Source organism: Pelophylax lessonae, assembly GCF_965119305.1.
Source record: "Pelophylax lessonae genome assembly, chromosome: 6".
Classification (NCBI taxonomy): Eukaryota; Metazoa; Chordata; class Amphibia; order Anura; family Ranidae; genus Pelophylax; species Pelophylax lessonae.
Window position 1 is genome coordinate 170,578,355 of NC_138773.1, and position 23,800 is coordinate 170,602,154.

The following is a 23,800-nucleotide window of genomic DNA, read 5'->3' on the forward strand; positions in this document are numbered from 1 at the left end:
AATAATAAAATGAGGAAAAAAATTCCATTTAAATAGGAAAAAATGCTAGGACCAGAGATACCAGCAAGGAACTAGGTCCTTACTCCTGACTAGGCAGAAAAAAAAAAAACAATTCCTTTAGCAGAGTGTAGGAGTATATCCCCCAACAGCATAACCCAATAGTTAAGAAGATTCTGGGCTGTGTCCATCAATGAATGAAAGAAAATTATTAATTTTATTTTCAAAATTGTTGGGTCTTTTTTCGTTTATAGCACAAAAAATAAAAAACCGCAGGAGGTGATCAAAAACCACCAAAAGAAAGCTCTATTTGTAGGGGAAAAAAAAAAACCTTCTGGGGCTTAAGTGGTTAAATAAGCACTAATAATTTGCAGTGCCACTTAAAATTAAAAATAAAAAGGGTTGTAAGGAAAACGTAGATCTCTTTCAGAAAAAAAAAAAAAAAACACATTTTAAAATAAAAGTGAACATTTCAAGGGAAAATGAACAGGACGAAAGTTCTTACCACTTCAAGCTTGCTCTTGGGGACTCGACAAATGCAGTTGGTTCCAAAATTTGTATCTCTGGTCTGTATGCAGCGCAAGCAGCACAAGTTCTCATATCCTTGTTTCTTCCATTTTGCAATAAGATTTTTGTCTGCATATCCTTCTCTGATACAATAATCATACAATTCTGGGGGAAAAAAAAAAAAAAACACAGACACACGAAAGTATTAACACTTTACATTTTTTTTTTTTAACTTTCGTTTATTTCATAGAGTACGTAGCAAAAATAGGGCAAGAGATTACAACACCTATAAAAATGGAGAAACTTCCCATACTTCCTGGTTGTGTGGGACCTTGCCGCACCCACTCACCCACAAATTCTCCTGGCCCACCACTAATGACCTGTCACACTGGCCAATAGGAATATGTGGGAACCAGAAGGGGTGGGTAACCACTGTCACTACCAGACATTTTGGAGCTTTGCCTGATCAGAATGACCTAGTGTGCCTACACACAGGGAGAAGTGTCTAGATACCACTAGATCAGGGCTCTGCAATCTGTTGATCGTGATGTACCCATCAACCGCGCGGGTAGCTGACGGGCAGATCGCAGTTAGTCTCACCCCCCCCATCCCCCAATGGGAACTTTGAGATCCCCTATATTGTTCTGGTAGATCTCAACCTCCTGAATGGTTGCCTACCCCTGCGCTAGATGATCCTTTTTCAGAGTACTTTTCAAAGTATATTAACCCTTCATAAGAAGGGCGCTTTTTTGTAGACAAAGATTTTAAATCACAAAGTAAACTGAACAGCCATTGTGACATGGTGTATTTTATTTACCATGTATCTCAATGCCCAATTCTACAGATTTACATACCATGTTTAAACCCTAAATTTATTTTTATTCACAGACCTGCACATGGTGAGGACATTTTCATTTCTCTTGCTTTGCCAAACTTTAAAGGGATATTAAACCATCGGCATTTTCTGCAGCCGATTTAATGACTTGCTGAGTGAGCAGCTACTTTATATTAATCCTTGCCTATACGCCAGTTTAAGCTGGTGCCATGATCACAGCCCCAAGTTTCTCAATTTAGGGTGACTCCTTTGTCTTGCAGCATCCTATGCAGCCATCCATGCATGCAGGGGATAAAGTTGGGTCTCCCTACACTGTGTACATCAATAGAAATACAGAATGGCAAGGCACATTCCTGCTCCTTCTTCCTCCTTGCCACTTTCTTCACAAATCTAAGAAACTGACTGAAGACTACACTGTCCATTCTTAATTTTCTTAACTGCACTGCCCATTAACTTTTTGAAGCAGCACGGAGAGCAGAAGCAACACTGAAACTTGTAAACGGCAAGTGCTGGATAAAAATGTTAAATAGTTTATTAGGGAATGCTTATTTTATTGTGCTCAATGCGCTAAACTAAAAGGCTTTAACACCACTTTAAAATTATTTTCTATTAAAAGGAATCATCGCTTTACTCGCTGGACACCAATGGGCTGAAACACTCATTTGATTCTTACAAATTACAGGTAGTTCTGTGATATAACCACAAGGTTAATCATAATAGGGTGCTTATAGGAGGAAAGGGGAGTAGAGAACTCTGGGAAGATCTCATCTTTAGTAGAGAACCTGGTATTTATAAAGGGGTCAGTAACTGCCCTGGCCTAAGAACTCTGGTCTTATCACCTGACCGGAAATAATCATCATTATCTTTATTCAGTACACCGGAAGCTTACCTAGGAAGCAGCAGAAACTCAGAATGCTAAACCAGGGAGCAGTAGAATGACCTTATAGGCTTAGAAAAACTGTATAAATTACAGAAAAGGCTGGCTATAAAATTACAGCTCATTTGGCTGGAAAAGCACACTCATTTTATCCAACCTGATTCCGCCAATTTTCTAACCTGGCACAATAGCCAGGTCATTGCCATTTAGGGCCCTCCTTTTGGCTGATTTATACTTCCAAATTCAAATCCAGTGTTATTTTTCCAGAAATAAACAATGCTAAATATTAATCATCAAGAATATAACTTAAAAAACAGAAAATGTTACCTCTGCTTATAGCTTTTCTCTTGTAAAAGAGGTCAAATATATAACGAGTTTTTTGATGATGAATGCGAAATATTGGCCACAGAGATTCCACTTTCCTCTTTCCTTCATGAGGCTCAGTCTCAGCTGGAGAACAAACACAAAAAATGCAATTTTGTCAAATATACCCAAAACTCTACACCCGTAAAAATAATATTGAAATAAGAGAGATACTAAATCAGTACTAACACTAAACTTTATTTTTATTTTTTTAATAACAAAGAAGTTTGTATTTTTAAACTCAAAAAGTACCTTCTATTATCTCTATTGCTTTGCTGTTGATGCCACTTTCTGTGAAAGCAAATATAAGTGCTGGTTCACACTTCCGCGTTTGCGGAGATCGCATGTAATTCGGAGCGCACTGCTCCTAATTACATGCGATCTGATGTGCGGATGCGAGTTCAGCCATACACTTTGTATGGCTGAATTCGCACTGTATCAGCACCAAACACGCACATGAGGCTTTTTTGAGCCGCAGTAGAATCGGATCGCATAGTGGTTTACACTTGTGCGATCGGATTCTGTGCGTACTTGCAGATCGCACTGCGATATGCGATCGCAACTGGGGGTGTCGTTAACTTTTAATTGACACCCCCTGCGTATCGCATATGGCAGTGTGAACTGCCAGATGTGCGGATGCGATGCGGGCACACGCTGCATATCCGCAGCGTTCCCGCATAGCAGAAGTGTGAACCGGCAATAAAGCTTTAATTTTTTATTTTAAATAAAACATATTATACTTACCTGTTCTGTGCAATAGTTTTGCACAGAGCGACCCCAATCTGCTTCTGGAGTCCCCCGCCCATACTCCTGGATCCTCCCCCTGTTGACTGTCCCCACGGGAAGCCAGCTCCTAGGGGGGCACTTGTGTATGCTCGATCCAGAGCCACGCTGTTTGCGTCTAGTCAGCCACACAGCCAAGCTCGATTGAACCCTCATCTCACAGGTTTTGACTAATAGCTGGAACCAATGCCTCCTGCTAGTCTCAGCCAAGCCTGTGAGATGGCGAAGAGCTGCTGCAGATGTGTATGTATGTATGTATGTATGTATGTATGTATGTATGTATGTATGTATGTATGTATGTATGTATGTATGCATGCATATATATATATATATATATATATATATATATATATATATATATATATATATATATATACACACACACACATATACACACACACACACACATATATACACACACACACACACAGTGCCTTGCGAAAGTATTCAGCCCCCTTGAACTTTTCAGGCTTCAAACAAAAGATATAAAACTGTAATTTTTTGTGAAGAATCAACAACAAGTGGGACACAATCATGAAGTAGAACGAAATTTATTGGATATTTCAAACTTTGTTAAATAAAAAACTGAAAAATTGGGCGTGCAAAATTATTCAGCCCCTTTACTTTCAGTGCAGCAAACTCTCTCCAGAAGTTCAGGAAGGATCTCTGAATGATCCAATGTTGACCTAAATGACTTATGATGATAAATAGAATCCACCTGTGTGTAATCAAGTCTCCGTATAAATGCACCTGCACTGTGATAGTCTCAGAGGTCCCTTTAAAGCGCAGAGAGCATCGTGAAGAACAAGGAACACACCAGGCAGGTCCGAGATACTGTTGTGAAGTTTAAAGCCGGATTTGGATACAAAAAGATTTCCAAAGCTTTAAACTTCCCAAGGAGCACTGTGCAAGCGATAATATTGAAATGGAAGGAGTATCAGACCACTGCAAATCTACGAAGACCTGGCCGTCCCTCTAAATTTTCAGCTCATGCAAGAAGACTGATTAGAGATGCAGCCAAGAGGCCCATGATCACTCTGGATGAACTGCAGAGATCTACAGCTGAGGTGGGAGACTCTGTCCATAATACAACAATCAGTCATATACTGCACAAATCTGGCCTTTATGGAAGAGTGGCAAGAAGAAAGCCATTTCTTAAAGATATCCATAAAAAGTGTCCTTTAAAGTTTGCCACAAGCCACCTGGGAGACACACCAAACATGTGGAAGAAGGTGCTCTGGTGAAACCAAAATCAAACTTTTTGGCAACAATGCAAAACGTTATGTTTGGCATAAAAGCAACACCGCTCATCACCCTGAACACACCATCCCCACTGTCAAACATGGTGGTGGCAGCATCATGGTTTGGGCCTGCTTTTCTTCAGCAGGGACAGGGAAGATGGTTAAAATTGATGGGAAGATGGATGGAGCCAAATACAGGACCATTCTGGAAGAAAACCTGATGGAGTCTGCAAAAGACCTGAGACTGGGACAGAGATTTGTCTTCCAACAAGACAACGATCCAAAACAAAGCAAAATCTACAGTGGAATGGTTCACAAACATATCCAGGTGTTAGAATGGCCAAGTCAAAGTCCAGACCTGAATCCAATCGAGAATCTGTGGAAAGAACTGAAAATTGCTGTTCACAAAACGCTCTCCATCCAACCTCACTGAGCTCGAGCTGTTTTGCAAGGAGGAATGGGCAAAAATTTCAGTCTCTCGATGTGCAAAACTGATAGAGACATACCCCAAGCGACTTACAGCTGTAATCCCAGCAAAAGGTGGCACTACAAAGTATTAACTTAAGAGGGCTGAATAATTTTGCACGCCCAATTTTTCAGTTTTTTTATTTGTTAAAAAAGTTTGAAATTTCCAACAAATTTCGTTCCACTTCATGATTATGTCCCACTTGTTGATTCTTCACAAAAACATTACAGTTTTATATCTTTATGTTTGAAGCCTGAAATGTGGCAAAAGGTTGAAAAGTTCAAGGGGGCCAAATACTTTTCGCAAGGCACATATATATATATATACATACATACACACATATACACATACACACACACACAATTCTGGATAAAACGAGAATCACAATTTTTTTTTTTTGTTTAGAATAAAGATCATAATTCTCGGCGTGACGTCTTTCACATTCTACAAAAAAAAAAAAAAAAAAAACTTGGCTAACTTTACTGTTTAATTTTTTTTTTTTTTTTGTTCAATTCATTGAAGTGTTTTTTTTCCCAAAAAATTGCTTTTGAAAGACTGCTGCGCAAATACAGTGCAACATAAAATATTGCAATGATCACCATTTTATTCTCTAGGGTCTCTGCATAAAAAAAATACAATGTTTGGGGGGTTCAAAGTCTTTTTCTAGCAAAATATACTGCTTTTAACTTATAAGCAACAAATGTCAGAAAAAGGCTTAGGTCTTTAAATGGGTAAACTGCCCTCATTTGCAGACCCAAGTTCATCCATTTGATCTAAAAGAACCAAATCAAACAGAGGGGTTTATTTACTAAAGACACTTGGAAGTGCAGTAGTTGCTTAAGATCTGAGGTGAAGCTCTGTAATGAGGGGAAGCACTGCTAATTTCTATCATCCATTCATGTGCAAGCAAAAATGTTGTTTTTATTTTCCTTGCACGTTCCCCTCAGATCTACAGCAACTGCCTTTAGTAAAGAAAACTCCAATGTATTTTATCTCTCAGTGCTGAGCAATGTTGTGACAAACTTTGCCAGCTGCCTTTTTTTTTTTTCTTGGACAGCTGTCAGCAGAGGACGGCTCTGCACTGAATCGTGGAAATGCCATTTAAGGATTATTCGTGCAGCTCTTTATATACACACACACACACACACACATATATATATATTATATATACACATACATACACAAACACATCTGCTGTTATGAAGAATCCCCATAATAAGTCTAATATGTTTATTTACTATGATCGTCAGCTCCATCTAGTGGCTATAATGTGGTGTTTTCCTGAAAAACATAAAATCAGGGAAATATCGCAATCTGGCCACTAGGTGGAGCTGACCATCTTAAAAAAAAAAAAAAATAGTATTTGACACATTACAGGAATTATATGCAACAGCTGCATATATAATGCTGTGACATTCGCACAGCATTTTTTCTTCTTACAAATAGACACTTTTGTGTGTAAGGACAATGAAGGCAGACTAACATTCGTATATCACTTTGAGAAATGACATGTTGATGGGAGTATAAATGTTTGTTAGTGTTTAAATGTGAATTGGCAAAAAGTGAGCTAAAATCCTTGCAGTGTAATAATCAGGGTGTGTTTTAGCAGTTACACAAGATTGGCATATAGCTGATAATATACCATTATTTAGTAATAGTAGAAAGCGAAGTTTGGAACACATCAATAAGTCTGACTGTAAATTAAAAAAATATATATGAAGATATGCAAAAATGTTCTTGAAAAAAATCCTAATAACTCGGCATGGGTTTAGGTAGCATAAATGAGGGGTGGCTGCATTCTGTATTTTATTCCTGCAAGCTGTCACTAATGGGAACAGTAGTTATGTAGGAGTCAGCAGAGGAAACCACAAAGAAAAGAGAAGACCGGCATCCAACACTCCTGGATAACTCTTGGACAAAGCAAAGATCAGAGGAATGGGGAAAGATATGTGTTTTTAGGAGGTCAGGTTTGTTTTTTGGTATTTTTTTCCAGCTTCGCAACAGAGTTGATTTAATTATTACTACAGACCTCTAATGCAGGAATCCTCGTCTCTTCTCTGCTGCAGCCTGCTTGCAGCTTACTCTGAGTTCTTGGCATCATCCTGATGAGTTGCATAAGAGGCAACTATAGAGAATAATGAATGTCAACATCAAACTCTGAACAGCTGTTATGTCTTGTGGTCAGGGAATTACAGTCTGTATATTAAGAGGGTTTATGGGCAAAAAAACACCAAAAACTTAGAGGTACCCTGGTTATGAAGTATACACTCATTGGTCATTTTATTAGGTACACCTGTTTAATTGCTTGGTAAAACAAATTGCTAATCAGCCAATCACATGGAAGCAACTAAATGCATTTAGGCATCTGGATATGGTGGAGATGATTTGCTGAGGTTCAAACCAAGCATCGGAATGGGGAAGAAGGGGGGTTTAAGTGACTTTCAGCGTGGCATGGTTGTTGGTGCCAGCAGCAGGAAAATGTACCATGTCACAAACCTCAAATCATCTTACCACTGGGTTTTGAACATGACAATGAGTTCAGTGTACTCCAGTGGCCTCCAGTCACCAGATTTGAGTCCAACAGAGCACCTTTGGGATGTGGTGGAACAGGGGATTCGCATCATGGATGTGCAGCCAACAAATCTGCAGCAACTGTGTGATGCTATCATGTCAATATGGAATGTTTCCAATACCTTGTTGAATCTATGCCACAAAGAATTAAGGCAGTTTTGAAGGCAAAAGGGGGTCAAAAAGGGGGTCAAACCAGGTACTAGCAAGGTGTACATTTACCCAAGTGTGGTATTCAGAAACATTTGCATAATGGAGAAGATTTTCTCAACCAAAGCTGCAGATTTGTCCATCAGAGCTGCTTACGGCGGAAGCCATTATTCAGATTGTTAATGGCCCAGTGAGAAAATGATGTGAATAAAACTTGTTAGTTGTGGTCATGTGCACTGCTCTATGTACACGAAAAATCCCATAATCCATAGCCCCTAGTCCATCTCGGAAACAAGCAAGAGAGGGTGGCCACATTCTGACATACTGTGGGACCATGGAGAACAATTGTATCCACACTCTCTTAAAGAGGTTGTAAACTCATAATTTTCACTTCAGCTTATTCTAATCTGCAGAAACAAAGCAGTTGATAGATGCCTGTAAAAGATTTCTTACTTGTTTATTCTTCCTGTAATCCTTCCTGTAATTTTTTGTGACGTCATCTGCGCATGCCCAGTGTGTTATCTAATCCACGGCACGTCTGCATGCCGTTTCTGAACTCTCCCTGTTCTGTCAGGGCACAGCTAAGTCTCGCGATTAGCTATGCCGTTCTTTCCAGCTTCCTGTCATCTCACAGGGGGAGTGAGCATGACAGTTTACACAAGGGGAGGGGGGAGGGGGGAGGAGGGAGCGAGTGAGTGAAAATTCCAAGCATTCCTCCAAGACAGTGAGAGACAGAGAGCACGTCTTACACAGAGTCTTACAACTACAGTAAGGGCGGAAATGACGGCAGCAGGGGGAGCATAAAAAACAGGACTAGACATGGCGGTGCCTACACCAAGGAAGAGGAAAAAGATAAACTTTAAAATAAAGGTATTTCTAGACGGTTATGATGTGAATATTTAATGTGAAATGTAATTATATTGCATGTACGTTTAATACATTGTAAAAGTTTGATTTTCATAGCTGAGTTTACTTCCTCTTTAAAGTTGTACATTTATTATATCTATCCCAAAGTGGGTGTATGTGCGTTATGTATGAATACTGTGACTGGGCTATAGTTCGAGAATCATAAAGTTTGATGGGAGTCCTACTGTTCTTTGTTTTGGGGAATGTAAGACTTACACAAAGAGGTATGCCTTCTTACCTTCTCTCATTTTCTGATCGAGCTCATCCAATGTAGGTTCTATCAGCTCCCATCCATCGGGAGGAGCCTTCCTGCTTCGCTTTACTTTTGGCATTGGTCCGACTACCTGTGCAACAGTAAGTAGACTTCTGTTCAGTTTTGTTTTACTTAAAAACACATTTTGAATGAAACACTATATTCTCAACATGAAGTATAGGAAAAACTGAAAAATTATGAAATTCTCAACACGTGTGCTAGACAATACCATGGTACAAAATTGGTGGCACTGAATTCATGATTTAGGAAACACAACATGTACTAAAGGAGATATTCAAAGTATAGTATATGTCCCCAGATATAGGCATGTCTTATACTCTCATGTACATGTATTCGAGAGGTAAAGACTCAGTGACCATTAAATACAATGACTTCTCTAAATTAAACCCTCTGAAGTCTACAAAAGCAGACCTCTAACTAATCTGCTGGTAATTCCAATGTGATAACTTTAGTACCCAGCAATACCATGAGCATATTAAGGTTGTTCCCTACAAAAATCTCAGTTCTGCAATTTCATACCTGCAGTGAAGATACATACCAACAATAGAACATGGACAAATAAACAAAATCTTCAGTAAAATAGTTACTTTTCTTAATGACAGACATGCAGTTAGATCCCTTTCACATAGGCGTTCTGACTGTCCATTTTTCATTTGTCCATTGATAGATGAAATCGTACAGCACAATGCATTCATATGGGCAAACAGATGTACAGTAAATGGACAAAGATCTGTTTTAGCTTTGCTTGTTAGAAGCCGGCACCTGCCAGCGTCCTAACAACCAGTGACTCATCCTTGCTACCAGTAGGGATTTCCCACTGACCACTGGCAGCAGAATGTAAACAAAAAGAGCCAGCATTAAGGCTGCATTCACACTTGAGCGTAGCGTTTTACCGCGTTTTTTTACCACAATTTTTACCGCGATTTTACCACGATTTTCAGTCGTTTTTTTGAGGCGTTTTTGGAGGCAGGCATTGACCTCTTTCAAAAACGCTGGTAATCAGCCCAAAAAGAAGCTCATGTACTTTTTTCTCAGCTACAGGCGTTTTGCAAAACGCTCAGATGTGAACAGGGGCCATTTAAATGAATGGGGTTTTACTTGTTGGGCGTTTTGGAACGTTTTTAGAGTTGAAAAACACTCAAAAACGCCCAGGTGTGAATGGAGCCTTAATAAATACATAAACAATAAATACGGTGCAAGATCCCTCCCTCCAGAATCCATATCAGGCCCTTCCTTCCGTCATTTGGATCCCATTTACTGACACGCTGCTTCCTCCGCCACTTAAATTATTGAAGGAGATGGGGACACATGTCTATACAGTGCACTCGTTAAGCCCCGGTTCACATTAGTGCGATCACAGAGATTGCATGTAATTTGGAGCGCACTGCTCCTAAATTACATGCGATCTCATCTGCTATGCAAATTCAGCCATACACTTTGTATGGCTGAATTCGCACCACATCCGCACTAAACACGCACCTGACCCTTTTTTTATCCGCAGCAGAATCGGATCGCATAGTGGTTCACACTAGTGCGATCCGATTCTGTGCGAACTTGCAGATCGCACTGCAATATGTGATCGCAACTGGGGGTGTTGTTAACTTCTAATTGAAACCCCCTGCGTATCGCATATGGCAGTGTGAACTGCCAGGGGTGCGGATGCAATGCAGGATCACGCTGAATATTCGCAGCATTCCCACATTGCACAAATGTGAACCGGGACTAAGTATTCACAGTACTTTATTTTTTCTACAGTTTGTTACGTTACATCCTTATTCCAAAAGGGATTAAATTCATTATTTTCCTCAAAATTCTACAAACAATAACCCATAATGACAACATGAAAGAGGTTTGTTTGAAATCTTTGCAGATTTAAGAAAAATAAAAAAATCCCAAGTAAAGCCCCGTACACACGTACCGATGGTCGGCATACAAATGTTCCTCTTTTCTCCCCGGGATGTCGGTGTCTGCTGAAAAGTGCAAAGACAGCACAAGGACAGCACAAGAATTTTGTCCGCCGACTGCAGAAGTGATGTCATGTAATGGTTAACTTTCCCTGTGTTTTCTATTTTCTGAGCATGCCCAGTCTTGCAAATCTGCGGTCTGTCGGCCGAATTGTGTACTGACAGGCGAACAATCGTCCGTTCTGGTGTCGGCATACAAAAATTTTCATGTTTGCAAGAAAGACTTTTGTCCGCGGATTGTGCGCAGACATCTGTCGGAGGCACCATACTAACACGCGTACAATTGGCAGATCCTTCGTCCACCGACGTTTGTATGCCGACGATCGGTACGTGTGTACGGGCCTTAAGTATTCACAGTCTTTGCTCAATACTTTGTTGAAGCACCTTTGGCACCAATTACAGCCTCAAGTTTTTTGGAGTATGATGCTACAAGCTTGGCACACCTATTTTTGGGCAGTTTCTCCCATTCTTCTTTGCAGGACCTCTCAAGCTCCATCAGATTGGATGGGGAGAGTTAGTGCACAGCCATTTTCAGATCTCTCCAGAGATGCTCAAACTGGGTTCAAGTCTGGGTTCTGGCTTGACCACTCAAGGCCATTCACAGAGTTGTCCCGTAGCCACCCCTTTGTTATCATGGATGTGTGCTTATGGTCGTTGTCCTGTTGTAAGATGGCCCTTTGCCCCAAACTGAGGCCCAGAGCGCTCCTGAGCAGGTTTTCATCAAGGATGTCTCTGTACATTCCTGCATTCTTCTTTCCCTCGATCCTGACTAGTCTCCCAGTTCCTACCGCTTAAAAAAAAAAAAAAAAAACATCCCACAGCATGATGCTGCCATCACCATGCTTCACTGTAGGGATGGTACCGGATGTGCACCTTTCTAAATCACGTCCAACTGAATTAACCACATGTGGACTACAATCAAGTTGTAGAAACATCTCAAGGATGATCAGTGAAAAACAGGATGCACCTGAGCACAATTTTGAGTGTCATGGCAAAGGATGTGAATTCTTATGTACATGGGATTTTTTTTGTTTTTTATTTTTAATACATTTGCAAAGATTTCAAACACATTTTTTCACGTTGTCATTATGTGGGGTTTGTAGAATTTTGGAGGAAAATATTCCATATTGGAATAAGGCTGTAACATAACAAAACGTGTAAAAGTGAAGCGCTGTGAATACTTGCACTGTATATGGTAAGTGACATCAAGGGCGGCCCCATCTCCTTGTAAGGTTACTGACCCCAACCACTTTGCCGATTTAAAGTGGAACTTCACTCTCCTATTCAACATTGTATATTTTTAATCCTCATGCTGGTAGCATTAGTAATAAGAGAAGTAAAAATTATATATTTTCCTGTTTAAACTTTTTTTTTTTTACATTTCTTCAGTTAGTTCCTTGCCTAGGCAAACAAGGTCATATATCCCAAGAGTCTTTAGGAGGGGAGGAGAAGAGGAGGAGGGGCTTTCTCAGCTAAGCACACTCTCCTGTATGCATGCCTGAGCTAAGGGCAGACCGATTCCAGGAAGTAAATGCTACATGAACCACCTGTCTATACTCAAGATGACCACAGCCAGAAATGATAGAAGTTATTCAGTAATTTCTCAATAAAAAAAAAAAAAAAAAAAAAAGAAGAAAGGAGATATGGGGGGGGGGGGGGGGATAGGGGAGTTTGCGTTTGAGCGTTGAATAATAAAAACAAATTAAATAGTGTTTTTGGTTTGAGGTGCTCAGATGCAGTGTGTTATTTGGTGGCGGCAAGTAGTGGGTGCGGTCATCCTTCATCGTGACTGACGTACATTGCTGGACTATGTGATTGACAATGGATGTGCATCGGGAGATTTTTTTTTTTTTTTTTTTTTAAATCAAGAACTGTGTTGTGTATTTATCTGCACTTGTACATTTTTGGTGAATGAGTAGAGGTACTATGTACCCCATACTCATTCACATGGGAAGGGGGGAATCTAGGGGGGGGGGCTTCCAGATTCTGATAAATCACGCCTTGCAGCACCACAACCAAAATGGGCCAGGGTTGTGGGGGAAGAGGCCCTTTTCATCAACATGGAGGTAAGGTGCTTTGCCAGGGAGGGTCCTCCTCCAAGCGAAATACCCCCACCATGTTGAGGGCACATGGCCTGGTATGGTTCAGGAGGGGGGGAGCAAACGCTCATCCCCCATCTTTCCTGACTTGCCAGACTGCATGCTCGGATAAGGATCTAGAATAAATTAGGGGGGGGGGACCATTATTTTGTTCTTCTGGAGTGAGGGGCACCCCTAAGGCCTGGTATGGATTGGAGGGGGACCTGCATGCATTTTTTTAAATGCTGGCTATTTTGATTACATTCTGCAACAGGCTGAACTGAAAAAATATATGTGTATTAAAATTGGCAACATAGGGTTGTTTTTCCATCCAGCCGATTTAAAAAAAAAAAAAAAAAAAAAACCTGACTCCCCTTCACATATTTGAGGTGGATGCGCTATTGCATTCTGACAGCACGAAGATTCCCCCTGCTGTCAGAATATATAGATCAGCTCTGCAGCTTATTGCCTGCAGCTTTTATCTTACAGGGCATTGAACAGAAGTCGATCGGTTCTGTTCAACCGCAGTGGCCACACATGAATGGAAATTCGTCCCTGCTGAACCGGTTGAGTTTTGATTCATGTATTGCCAGCTTTAGAGTATGTGTGCTGTTAGAACACTGCAGCTGAATGTAAATAAAAATGTTGACAAATTATGAATCAGTTGAAGAATTTAACAATACTGATGGCATATCAGCTCCATATATTCACTTTCGTGCCCCACTATATTCCTGTGTACATAAAATGTATGGAACCACATCACCTAACAAATGAAAACAAATGCTTACTGCTTCAGGTAATGGGCTCTAAACTGTCAGCCCTGTGCTTGTCACAAACAGAGAGAGTATTGAAACAGACAGGTCAGTGTAGTTTTTGTGAGGAGTTTGGCTGGAACACTATGACCCAGAATGATAACGTTAGGAGAATTGGAACCTGTATGACAGATTAGGCAGGCAGGGGTGCAAATCATGCAGGCTCTGAAAACAATGACAATTATATAAACAGGAGACATTTTGAAGTTTATGAAAACAGAAAATGTAAATAATGAAAATGAAATACAGCAAATGTAACAGATTAAAAAAATAGGCTTAGCTGGAAAAAAAATAAATAAATAAATAAATGGGATTTTTGACTTCCCATAAAATCTATTTCTCTGATGTTCATTTACCCTGATCTTCTTAACCATTGAGTTATACTGCCCTCTACAGGAGTAGGATAATAGGCAGGTAAAAAAAAAAAGTAAGGCTACGCCTATGGGCAGTTCCAGGGGGTATACTCCCTCTCTCTGCTATAGCCACTCAGTTTTGTTACAAGCAGTGTCAGAAGAAATACAACTCCACAGAGGGGTGGGTGCTGTGTACATCAATGAACAACAGAGAAATGAATTGTATGGTAAATCAAAAATCTTATTTTCTCTTTTGTTCATTGACAGACAGCTCCTGATCTTTTTAACCTATGAGACGTCCCAAAGCAACGTTAAATATGAGGGGTGGGAAAAGCGAAAAATAAAATTCCCAAGACTAAACTATAGCCAACCAAATAGGAGCTTAACCAAAACAACTTGAGCTCACCTGGTAAAAACAATACACCCTCAAAGAGGACCAAGTCCTCTAAACAGCAGCCTGCAAAACTTCTGGCCAAAAGAATCATCCGCAGATGCCAACACATCCACTTTATAGAACTTTGTGAAAGTGTGCGCTGACGACCAGGTGGCCGCCTTGCAAACCTGCGTCACTGATGCCCGACGCCGGAAGGCCCAGGAGGAATTGAGCACCCAAGCATCTGTCTGATCCATCTGGAAATAGTCACAGAGGAAGCAGACAACCTTTTCAGAGGCCCATTCCATAAGCACAAATAGTGAGTCAGATTTCCTAAAATACTCCATAGCTGCCAGGTACACCCTAATCGCCTGGCCCACATCCAAGGCATGCAAAGCAATTTCCTCTGATGTTTTGGCCTGGGACACAGGGAAGGCAATACAATGTCTTCAATCAAATGAAGATCGGAAAAGAAAATGGTCGCACACCACCACAGAATCCAAAGAAGAAAAGTTCCTTTATTTGCATAAGTGGTACAAGGTACAGCAGGGTAGGACAGTAGACGCGTTTCACACGACTGCTATGTGCTTGTTCACGTTTAGTGTCCTACCCTGCTGTACCTTGTACCACTTATGTGAATAAGGGAACTTTTCTTCATTGGACTCCGTGGTGGTGTGCGACCATTTTCTTCTTTTATGCTTTTTTTGTTCAGCACCCACCTTGAATTGTGGACTTTGACTAGCCTGAGCGGAGTTATCTCTCTTCAAATGAAAATCAGAGACAACCTTTGGAAGGAACGAAGGACAGATGCGAAAAACCACCTTATTTCTGTGGACCACCAAGTAAGGTGGACAGGGTAACACCGCCAATCCCGACAACCGGAGCACAGAGGTGATAGTCACCAAAAAGGCCACCTTCTGGGACAGGGCAAGCAGGGGAATCTCCCGAAGGATTCTCAAAAGGAGGCTTCTGGAGGACTGAGAGTACCAAATTGAGGTCCCAAGGCGGTAACGGAGACCGCACTGGAGGACTTAAGTGCCGGACTCCCTGTAGAAAAGTATGCACCAGGGAGTGTGTGGCCAAGGGCCATTGAAAGAAGACTGCCAAGGCCGACACTCAAGTACTCAAGGCCAGTTTCTGCTCAACCCCCGTTGAAGGAAGGACAAGATCTGAGCCACCGAAAAAAAGTGAGGATGAGCCCCAAGAGACTCACACCACGCGATGCATGTCTTCCACGTACGATGGTAGATCTTCCTAGACGTAGATTTCCTAACTTTTAACAGTGTTGGAATAACCGACTCAGACAAACCTCTATCCTTCAGCACCTGGCATTCAACAGCCAACGGTCAAAGCCAGCGACTGTAAAGCAGGATGGAAGATTGGCCTTTGGGACAGCAGATACTGCCTAAGAGGATGCTTTCAAGGAACCTGGAGTGCCCCGCTGCCTCAGAGGGAATAAGGTTGGGAAATGTGCTCCAAGGACTCCATGAGTCAATAGAGGGACCCCACAAAAAAGGTGTAAAAAAAAAAAAACTCTGCTAATGGGACACCACAACCCGGTCGCCAGTAACAGAGCACCTAATCGATCCTCAGCAGAGAGGGAGAGGACGCCACCAGACTCACCACCCAGCAGAAACAGGCACCTACAGCCACAAGGATAATCTGCACTCCCATGTTCAGCGATCAGGAAGTGAAAAGATCCAGGAGTCAGCACCAGGGGATGAGGAGGGGCAGATGGGGTGCGAGATGGCCCACAGGGACCACCAGACCTATGAGGGAGGGGTGCCTAACGGGAAGGAGGGGAACCCAGGGGTCCGCCTGTCCCATGGAGGGGCCCACATCTGCTCCAAAACCCTCCAGGGGGAGACGGTTACTTACCATACCAGGAACCGGACGGGCACCACTCCAACCACAACCTCCTCTCCATCTAAATAAGGGGGCTGCGACTCGGGTCCAGTGGGACTATGTCGTGGCAGACCTAGTGAGGAGCTGAGGTATGCGCGAGCTCACAGGCCAGACTGGGGTGACCACTAGATCTAGATTATCCTGCCCGTTGCCCAGTCCGGCAGTTGACTGTAGAAAAAAACCAGGAGGAAAAAAAAAAACAATTTTAAAAAAGAAAAAAAATTCCAGAACTAGGTTCTTACTCCTGACTAGGCAGAAAAAAAACTGGAGTACCTATAGCAACGAGAGGGAATATACCCCCTGGGACTGCCCATAGGCGTAGCCAGACTTTTTCTGCGTAGTGTCCTACTCCTGTAGGGGGAAGTATAACCCAAGGGTTAAGAAGATCAGGAGCTGTGCCTGTCAATGAACAAAAAAGAAAAGTATATTGTAATTAGACTTTACAAAAAGACAAATGCACAAGTGTAAAAAGAATAGATGAAATGGAATGAGGCCAAGTCAAAATGTTCAAATGAAAGAGCGAGCGAGCGAGCTAGTATAGATTACCTTATGGATAAATGGAATGGAAAAGAAGCATGGTAAATAAAATAAAATATCCGGCAAAGAGGAAAGGAAAAATAATGCATAAAGGCTAAAAAAAAAAAAAAAGCGGTCTGAAAAGGATGGTGGAAACTTGATCAAAGGTTCGTATAATAAAGAAAGGAAGCAGCAGTGATTAGAAGTGCATTGGAAAGTGCTATGAAATGAAAAGAAAGAAAAAAAGAAAAATCTTATTTTACAGCTTAGAAAAAGAATTAGTAGACTTATGAAGAAATCATCGCAATCATGACAAAAATGAAAAAGAATAAAACAGGAGAGGATTGCACACATCCAGAATAAATAAAAACAAAGAAGGTTTACACAATGGAAGTTTACACAATAGCAAATGGAAAGTGGGTCAAAACTGATAGGGGGGGGGGGGGGGGGTAGTACATAACAGGAAAACAATTTGTGAACATCATGGTTACCCCCTGCTAAATGTCACATGTACAGTAAGGCTGAAAATTTGTCAATATGATTGGAAATGTAAAAAAGGTTAAAATCAAAAGAGATTTGCATTTTCAGGAGTTATTGGCAGGGCTAGTAAACATGACTCTTACTTATAACAACAAGAAATAAAATAGAAGGGAGAAAAAAAACAAAAAAAAAATTACAGTGACTAGTAGAGTCAGGCAGATGCTGTTTAAGGTTGAAGTTCTTTTTCTAAAACTGCATTTACATAACTTACAGTACTTGTAGTGAATTGGGTCCCATGAGCTGTAGGTTGATGGTTCCTGTAGAAACCTTCTCTCTACTGATGCCTAGTCCCCTTAACAGTGCTTAGCTCCAGCGCTGCATGAGCTTTGGTTCTAAAGCTGGGTATACACGTACCAACAGGCAGCAGATTCACCAATAACCAGCTGACTCATGTGGACTGCTGTTTATTTAACAGACTTGGACAGTCTCTGCTGCCAGAATACAATATTGTGCAGTGGGAGACATCACTGCATCCACATCGCTTGTTTGGACGTGGAGATCTTTGCGTTTTGTTTTCATTTAAAAAAAAAAATCCACCCCTTTCTCCCTCTTCCCCGATTGACAAAAGTCCTTGCATTGTTTGCACCAAGTCTTGTTGGAGATGTCAAAGCTACAACCCCCCACCCCATGGCTCATACATGGTAGTCCTGTGCTCCTGTTAATACATTTTTGGACATAATCTTAGATCTCCACACCAAGACCACTAGCATCATTGTCCCCAACCAGCCCAAAATTGTCTTACTTTCTTTGCTCCTGAGCCCTTTCATCACTTCCTCACAGCACCCTGCATCTTTTGGCATTCACTCCATCCACCTACCAATCTCATGGAATCGGATCACGTGGAACTTCACCTGGTGCTTTAATTCCTACAGCCAGATCTGGGCTACTTGGACTGTCTTCCGTGGCTCTAAGGAATTTATACAAGTGCTTACCAATTTCCTAACTGCTTCTCTTTGACTATTTTAAAGTGGTGATGGTCAGAAAAAGGTCCAAGACCTCTACCCTCCCCATCTTTAACCCACCTCCCCCTCCTTGTCCTTTCCAGATCCCTCTCCCACTTGTTATAATTCTATAAAAAAAATCCTACCTACTCCTCAGGGTAACCTTAACCACGCAACCACTGGCTCTCGAGAGTCGAGAGCATGGTCTTCCATCTTTGTCTACACACTATTCTATATACTCATGACCAGAGAGACAGACAGAGAGACACAGAGACAGAGACAGAGAGAGAGAGACAGAGAGGAGAGAGAGACAGAGTTTTTCTGCCAAACTGGCAGAAAAAATGCTGCTTATTTTCATATACCCATGTGCAAAAGGGCCTTATTGTTTCACCAGTAGGCCATTTGGGTCCCCTCAAAAGCCTGTCTAGAAAGTCCTCGATAGCAACCCCTATGTCCTGACTAGTGATGGGCTCAGGCGTATTTGGGGGTCGCAGTCCTGAGCCACCTGAGCAATCCTGCCAGGAAGCCATCACTGCCAATCATAGGCAGTGAGACATTTCCCAATCTATGCAGCTGCGGACCGGGAAATGCCTCACTGCCTATGACTGGCGGTGTGCAGTGGTGGCTTCCTGGTGGGAATTGCTCAGGTGGGTTGGGACTACGATCCCTGAACACGCCTGACCCCTTAACTAGTCCTGAAGTGTTGCCAGGATGTGAAAACCAGTTGATGCTCACTCCCAGCAGTGCAGGAGTGAAATCAATGGCTTTCACATCCTAGCAACAACACAGGACTTGGTGGTTTCTAACAAGGCATTTCTTAGCCAGGCTTCTGCGGGGACCCAAAAGGCCTGCAGGTAAATCAATAAAATTGATGATCATTTTACGAAGCTGGACAGATTTTTAACATCTACCGGGGTCCGTTGACTGCATAGGTTATTTTCTGGAAAAGATGAACTTGACCTTTAAGTCTGGAAAATAATGTGGTACGATCTACAACATCAAGAACAGAAAAGGACAAAACCCGGTCACCATGTCAACTAAAAAAAATGCTGTCTGGTGACCTGGTGATTATAGTTTACTGCCTAAATCATTTACAGCAGGCATGTCCAACCTGCGGACCGCAGGCCGCATGCGTGCTTGAACCGCAGGCAATGAACTCAGGGCCGGCCCTACCATAGGTCCCGGAGTGTCTATAGGTCCCAGGTGGCACTTTAAGAGGGGCGGCAAAAGGGGCGAACTGCCGGAGGATTCAAGGCTCCCTCCCTCTAGTCATCTTTGCATTATGCTCTGGTTTTAGCCACTGGTTGCTAGAACCGCCTGGTGGCATCTAGCAACCTGTGACTTTAATCACCAGGAACGGCACCAAATTTAGAGGGGCGCCACCGGCCCCAGGTTTCAAATTCAGAAGAGTGCCGCTGTCACCGCCGATGCTTGCACTGCCGACACCAGCTGGGATTTCACAGGCAGTGTTTACACATTGGGTGTCCGGTGAGCCCGTCTGTACTGCCTTTTGAGTGCAGGGGAGCCGTATAGTCTCACACACACTGGATGTTCAGTGAGCCTGCCCGCAATGCTGCTGATCACTGGGATCCAGGACCCCAGCCGGAGGCATTCAGCCTTGAAGAGATCTGGCTACAGGCAACACTTTAAGGAATCACAACAGTCACGTTTATTTTTGAAAAATCATCACAAGAGTCACTGAGTTTCCCAACCCCACTACCTTCTTTTGCACTGGTTCACTTAATGGACTTATTGATTACATTATCCTTTTAGTAGCACGGTATATCGTCACACGGTATTGCTGTGCATGCCGTGTATTATTCAGCTACAATAGCTTTGTGCGTTATTATCACATTTTTGTTATACTATTTGAAGATTTGCACCACATCATCGCTTTATGGTGCTATTCATTACTGAAATAGTGAGAAAAAACAACACCAGTTGCACACAGAACAAATGAACCAATCTATCATACCATAAGTGTTAATATAAGTGATTATTTAACCCAACGTGATATAAACAAAAAATCAAAGTGATGAATCAATAAGACTACAACTGAAATATCAAGCTATAGTCCATGTATTAATCAAAAACGAAAATGATGAAAGAGTCCAAGCAAACAATATTGTAGTAGTGATAAAACAGGAGATCCAGTGAGATTCCAGTGCTAATTAAATGAGGAAACACCCAGAAGATCCACCACCGTTGTGATCCACTCCCCTCAAATTAGCAACTCACCCCCACTTGTTGCCCTCCACTCTCGTGGATAAGGCTGGCAGCGCTATAGATGTTCCAACTCAGCAATAAGGGAAGCAGCAATCGTAAAGCACAGGTTAATGGGCAGCCTCTCTTCACCTCATAAGCATGTAAGAAAAACACAATAGAAGGGCCCCTCTAGTGCAATAACTTTAAACCACTTTATTTGAATACACCCGATTTCACGTACATATCAAAAACTTGCCAAGCGCATATATCATTACAATAGCCCAAATAGGAGGGGATAGGAGAGCTCACTCTGGTCCCGGATGCTGCAGCGTTATGTAACGTTGTGTTCCTGAAGTCAGAGGAACATCTCCGCTAACCTCGATCAATCTTTCAAACCGCCGTGTGGACACGCCCTGATGCGTTTCGTCCTGACTTTGTCGAAGTTTGTTTTACTTGTTTTAAAGAATAAGTTCACCTTTACAAAAATCAAATCAATGCACCCGACCCCCTCGCCCCCCAAATGAGAAGATCCCAATCTCGCTGAACATGTCACACCCTAAATATAGATGTAACATGTTCAAAAAGGTGAAATTATCCTTTAAAAAAAAAAGTTAACACATTTCTTTATTTGCTTTCTGGCCTAAGCCAAAATATCATCATACATCCCAGAAGTCTTCATGGGCATTTTGTTTTCTTTAATCTGGAGGAGGGGCTTGCACAGCCAAGCTCCTACCTGTATGCCTGAGAGAAGGGCAGATGAATATACAAAGTAAATGCTACATGAATCATCTGCCCTTACAAAAAGGTGGCCATGGTTAGAAACATGAATAAATGGGTAAAATTGCTGTAAATAATAAAAATGAATAAATTGCGTTTTCAGCTTGCGGCGCTAAGATACAGTTACATTTTGCTTTATATAACATTGGGAAATACTGATCACCATGGTGCCTGGCTGTATTTTGCTGGCTTCCATCATTTTTAGTTGGCTCTCAACAAGATTTGTCCAGCCCCTGACCCAGAATATACAGAGGTTATGGAGCTTGATATTAGAACACAGGACTTCCTAAAAGAAACCTTGTGCTCATAAAACTTTTACTGAAAATGGTCAAATTTGATTGTCCTAGCCATCTAATCTCGATTCTAAGACACAGATGAAAAATTAGGTGTTCTGACATCTCGCCGAGTTTATTGGCTCCATAATTCTTTCAGTGCAGTGTTCCAAATTCCGTATTTATCGGCGTAGAACACACACTTTTTCCTCCAAAAAATGGAGGGCAAAACACCAGTGTGTGTTATACGCCGCTGTATTAAAAAAAAAAAAAGTCCAGGCAGCACTGACAGGGCAGAGGAGGGGGCAGGATGGGCCGAGTAGAAGGAAGGACGAGCGGTTGCGGTCATAGGAAGCCCCACCTCCTATGATAGACAACACAGTGGCCCTATGCCGGGATGCGGGACGTCTATCATAGGCGCCGCTCCCCTCTGCCTGTTTTTTTTTTTTTTAAATACCGGTATATCTCCGCTCTGTGCAATGGTGCTGGCGAGGCTACAGTTGCCCTGCATTGGTGGACACGGCGCTGGGCGAGGCTGCATTGGTGGACACTGCGTTGGCGAGGCTGCATTCATAGGCACTGGTAAGACTGCATTTGATAAAAAAAAATGTTCTGAGTTCAATGCTGTTTATTTCAAATTTAAGCATTTTCCTAAAATTTCCCTCCTAAATTAAAGTGCTTGTTATACGCGGATAAATACGTTATTACTCACATTTAAAGTCTTCCATTAAGAAGTTATAAAAACTACCAGTGCCAACTCTCAATGGCAATGCTTTCTTTGGCTTCAGTATTTTGTGAGTCACTGACCTGGAACAATATAAGGAAACCGGATGGTTCACTGACTTTCCTGTGGTAAAGATCAGTGCCTGAAAAGCACGGATGCCAGACACAGCCAAATAATAGAACTCTTAGAAGTAAGCCAACAGTGACCTCTGTTGCAATTTCCTTGTGATAGGTGGGCTTTAAAGGGTTTCCATGAAAAAAGGAATAAAAAAAGTATTTAAGGGACTTAAAATAATGAAATGAATATCAAAACTAAATATACACTAAATTATCAAAAGTAATGGGACCCCTGCCTTTACATGCACATGAACTTTAAGGGTACCCCAGACTTAGTCCGTAGAGTTCAATATTGAGTTGGCCCACCCTTTGCACCTATAACAGCTTCAACTCTTCTGGGAAGGCCGTTTACAAAGTTTAGGAGTGTGTCTATGGGAAAGTTTGATCATTCTTCCAGAAGTGCATTTGTGAGGTCAGGCACTGATGTGAACGAGAAGGCCTGGCTCAGTCTGCTTGTAGTGTCCAAACCATTAAAGTGATACTAAAGTCTTGTTTTTTTCCGTTAAAAATAAGAAAGACGTAATACAGTGGTTTTGCAGAGAGCGGCCCAGATCCTCCTTTTCTCTGGTTCCTCTTCATTGTTCATGGCCGCTCCCTCCTGTTGAGTGCCCCCTCAGCGCGCCCTGCCCCCCCTCTCTCCTCATTGGCTCACTGACTTTGAGTGCCAGCAGTGGGATCCAATAACGCTGGGATGCTGTCACAGCCAATGAAAAGAGGAGTCACAGACAGCAGAGAGTCTCTCATGCAACATTGCTGGATTGAGATGGTTTCAGGTAAGTATTGGGGGGCTGCACAGGTTTTTTTATCTTAATGGATAGAATGATGAAGATAAAAAAACCTTCTGCCTTTACAACCACTTCAAGGATAAAACCTTCTAAACTTATAACTTAAAAAAACCCTGTTGCTATCTGAAAATAAATGGGCTGAACACTTAATTGTTTAGCAGGAGGTGAGAGCTCCACTATGTTTGTCAGTTCTTACCATGAGGGGAAAGAATTTATTAAATAAATAGACACCTTCACTAAAGAATTCATCCTTTAGGAAAACAACAGAGTTGCTTTAAAAAGGATAAGTACACCTTTTATTAATAAAATACACGTTTTTTTTTTTTAACAGGAGCCTGCAAAGTATTGCACCTGGGATCAACAGATCGCGGGCGCGGTTTCAAGCTCCTGTCTACCTCCAGCTTTCAGCCCGTAACACTGTACAAGCTCTCAGCTTGCAAACTAAGGGGTGAGTGGACTACGAGCGGGCTAA

At 41.9% G+C, this 23,800-nt stretch overlaps 1 protein-coding gene across 1 annotated transcript in view; it reads right to left on the minus strand.

The window, feature by feature from the left end:
* Positions 1-23,800, minus strand: part of BUD31 (BUD31 homolog) — a 46,377-nt gene that overhangs the window by 5,650 nt on the left and 16,927 nt on the right. Inside the window, exons 2-4 of the mRNA XM_082260149.1 lie at positions 8,932-9,037; positions 2,544-2,666; positions 503-669 (exon numbers count right to left, since the gene is read on the minus strand). Of these exons, the coding sequence (XP_082116275.1) occupies positions 503-669; positions 2,544-2,666; positions 8,932-9,025 (384 nt within the window). The 5' untranslated portion in view covers positions 9,026-9,037. The remainder of the gene's footprint in view (positions 1-502; positions 670-2,543; positions 2,667-8,931; positions 9,038-23,800) is intronic.